The sequence below is a fragment of the Galeopterus variegatus genome, unplaced genomic scaffold (genome assembly GCF_000696425.1).
Source record: "Galeopterus variegatus unplaced genomic scaffold, G_variegatus-3.0.2 Scaffold262, whole genome shotgun sequence".
NCBI classification, from domain to species: domain Eukaryota; kingdom Metazoa; phylum Chordata; class Mammalia; order Dermoptera; family Cynocephalidae; genus Galeopterus; species Galeopterus variegatus.
In genome coordinates this window covers 759,778-762,658 of record NW_007726373.1, presented here as the reverse complement: position 1 = coordinate 762,658, position 2,881 = coordinate 759,778, and the positions used below count along the sequence as shown (strand labels likewise).

At 40.8% G+C, this 2,881-nt stretch overlaps 1 protein-coding gene across 1 annotated transcript in view; it reads right to left on the bottom strand.

Moving 5' to 3' along the window:
* Nucleotides 1-2,881, bottom strand: part of RBX1 (ring-box 1, E3 ubiquitin protein ligase) — a 20,749-nt gene that overhangs the window by 3,325 nt on the left and 14,543 nt on the right. The window contains exon 4 of the mRNA XM_008566690.1: nucleotides 1,117-1,202. Within this exon, the coding sequence (XP_008564912.1) occupies nucleotides 1,117-1,202 (86 nt within the window). The remainder of the gene's footprint in view (nucleotides 1-1,116; nucleotides 1,203-2,881) is intronic.

The window sequence follows — 2,881 nt, the reverse complement described above, 5'->3', positions numbered from 1 at the left end:
GGTCATCTTTTAAAAAAAAAGCAAAGTGAATACTAATCTTCACCTGTCAGAGTGGCTAAGATGGAAAAGTTTGATAATACGGCACTGGCAGGAAATGAAGAAAGGGCATTCTGCCTCACTGTTTGGAGGGAGTGTAAATTAGTATATATTCTTGGGAAAGGAAAAACTGACACTATTTATCAAAAATTAAAATATACACACTCTTTACCTAGAAAGTCCTCTTTTAGGAATCACTGCTACAGATACACTTGCACATATACACAAAGATTCATGTATAAGGATGTTCATCCCTATATACTATTTTTAACAGTTAAAAACAAATGTCCACTAACAGGGACTGATCAAAAAAATTATGGTACATCTGCATAAAAAATACTCTGCAACAATTAGAAAGAAAGTAGTTTGATATTTATGGATAAGGAAAATTTCTGAAATGTATAAAATGAAAAAAGCAAGGTGAATTACTGTATAGGATGCTCATATATATGTTAAGGAAAAATTAAATATATCTATATACACACACACACACACACACACACACACACACCCATACACATGCAAGTACATATACGGAGATAGTCAGAAAAGCTACTAAGCTATTGCTGATGGTTATCTCTAGTAAGTGGGAGTAGTGGTCTGAGGTGGGAGAGTAATTTTTTTACCACCTGAATTTTAAAAAATTTATCACATCATGCTTTATTTACATAATAATAATTTAATCAAGATAGCCATAAATGCTATATCAGAATGAATCAGCACCAAATAAATCAATGAAACATGAGAGGTGGATATAAGTCTAGCCCAAAGCAAAGACACCTGACATTAGGTAGCCCATGGGGCTTCATTAGGGATGATTTTGGAAATATTTAATAGTTTGCAAATTCCCTAAAAGGCTGGGAAACCCTAGGCTGCAAACTTTTTATGTTGGCCAACCCTTTGTGCATTTTCCACAAAGATGGGTCCTTGTTTAATTAACCAAAAGCTACTTTAAAAAACAAGGCATGTTTCGTATCACCATCTTCTAAGAGTATGCCCCTTTCAGCTTGAGGTGAGTCAGCGAATGGCACTGACCACAAAGCCCAATCTTATAATGTCAAAACAGCCAGAGACACTTACTTTTGGAATTCCCACTCTCTGTTGTCCAATGGACACACCTGCCGTGTTTTGAGCCAGCGAGAAATGCAGTGAAAGTGAAAAGCGTGCTGAAAGAAAAGATACATTTTATTAAAAGTCACTGTGCAGACTCAGCCATCCCCAACAATGTGTCTCGTCTCCTAGGGCACTGGAGTGGGTTACAAGCAGTGGGCTGGAAAACAACAACAGGAGACAAGAGGCAGAAGTTCAACAACTGAGCACACCTTAGTACCTTCATTAGGTACAAGGATATTTCCAAAGAAACGTTTGTTAGAAATGTCATTACAACTAAAGGGAGAAATTATTTAGGAAGCAGGGAACATGTTCTAGCAGTGAGCTCTCTCCCCTTCTCTACAAGGGAATGCCGCTCCCTGGTCCCATTCTGCCTGTAAGAGCATGCTTCTACTTTCCTTAGGAAAGGATGTCCCAGCTCCCCCCAACCTCCACCATGCGCTTGGAGAACAGGAACCCCAGGAGCAGAGCCCCCCCGCCAAGCCCTTGATTGGGTAGTGCACTGCTGTGCAACCCACCTCAGAGCTGAGGTAGGCACTTCCCCAACCTTCCCACACCCAGCTCAACTCTGTTCAAAGGAACTTTACTTCCAGATTTGTTCAGACATATTGATATTACAAGAGCTAAGTGCTTAACAACCCTTTAATGGGTGAGGGACTTTGTCTTAAAAAGGAATGAGATTTAAAAATTGGAGTAAAAGAAAATATTATGAGGGACAAACTGCACACAAGCAGCTGAAAGAGCACCAAAGGGCTTATTTCATGATCAGGACACGAAATAAAAAGGCAAGAGTACCAAGAATACGTAACTGACAGAGAGCTAGGAGTTGGCTTAGATTTGGGAAAAAGAAAACCTGCGTGCAGTTTTTTGGCATGGGTTAATGATATGCAGATGCTAATCACAATACCTCTGCAATGGACATTATTCCCCACCCCCTGCTCATATGAGTACAGTACCAAGAGAGAAGCAGCAAGTTTTGCCCTCATTTACTCTGTGACTGGTAAACCAAAATGGAGCACAAGGGGGAAATACTGACACCCCAGCATAACAACGAAAGCTTCTGCGGTCTTGGTTTAATAACAGCTTGAAAATAAGGGCCAGCCCATGGCTCACTCAGAAGGGTGCGGTGCTGATAACACCAAGGCCACGGGTTTGGATCCCTATATAGGGATGGCTGGTTAGCTCACCTGGGAGAGCGTGGTGCTAACACCACCAAGTCAAGGGTTAAGATCCCCTTACCGGTCATCTTTAAAAAAAATAAAATAAAATAACAGCTTGGAAATATGGTCAATATGTCTCCCAAAACACACCTGAAACTTAAGGAATCATATAATATGGATTATGATCTTATGAACTGTCTTGGGACAAAGTTAAAAATATAATTCAGTGATTAGGAGTGGTATCCACAGCTAGCACACTATGGATACTCAACAGGATAAATATTCTCCCAGAGTTACAGCCTTTTGGCAGATCACTTCCCTGTTGATTCTCATACAACTCATTGTGCAAAAGACAAAAAACAAACATTTTTCTCAAGTACCAGGTGTTGGATCAGGCTCACCTAACAATATTCAAGACACCTTTTCCCACCTCCCATCTCCCTGCTAAGTCCTTTGCAGCAGCACAGGGACCTTGTCTACCCCAACTACCTCAGAGGACGGCAAGTGCTGGAGGGAAACAGGGCTATAAATGGGGATTTGGGACAGGTGACAGCATCCCCAAATATTTTTGATCC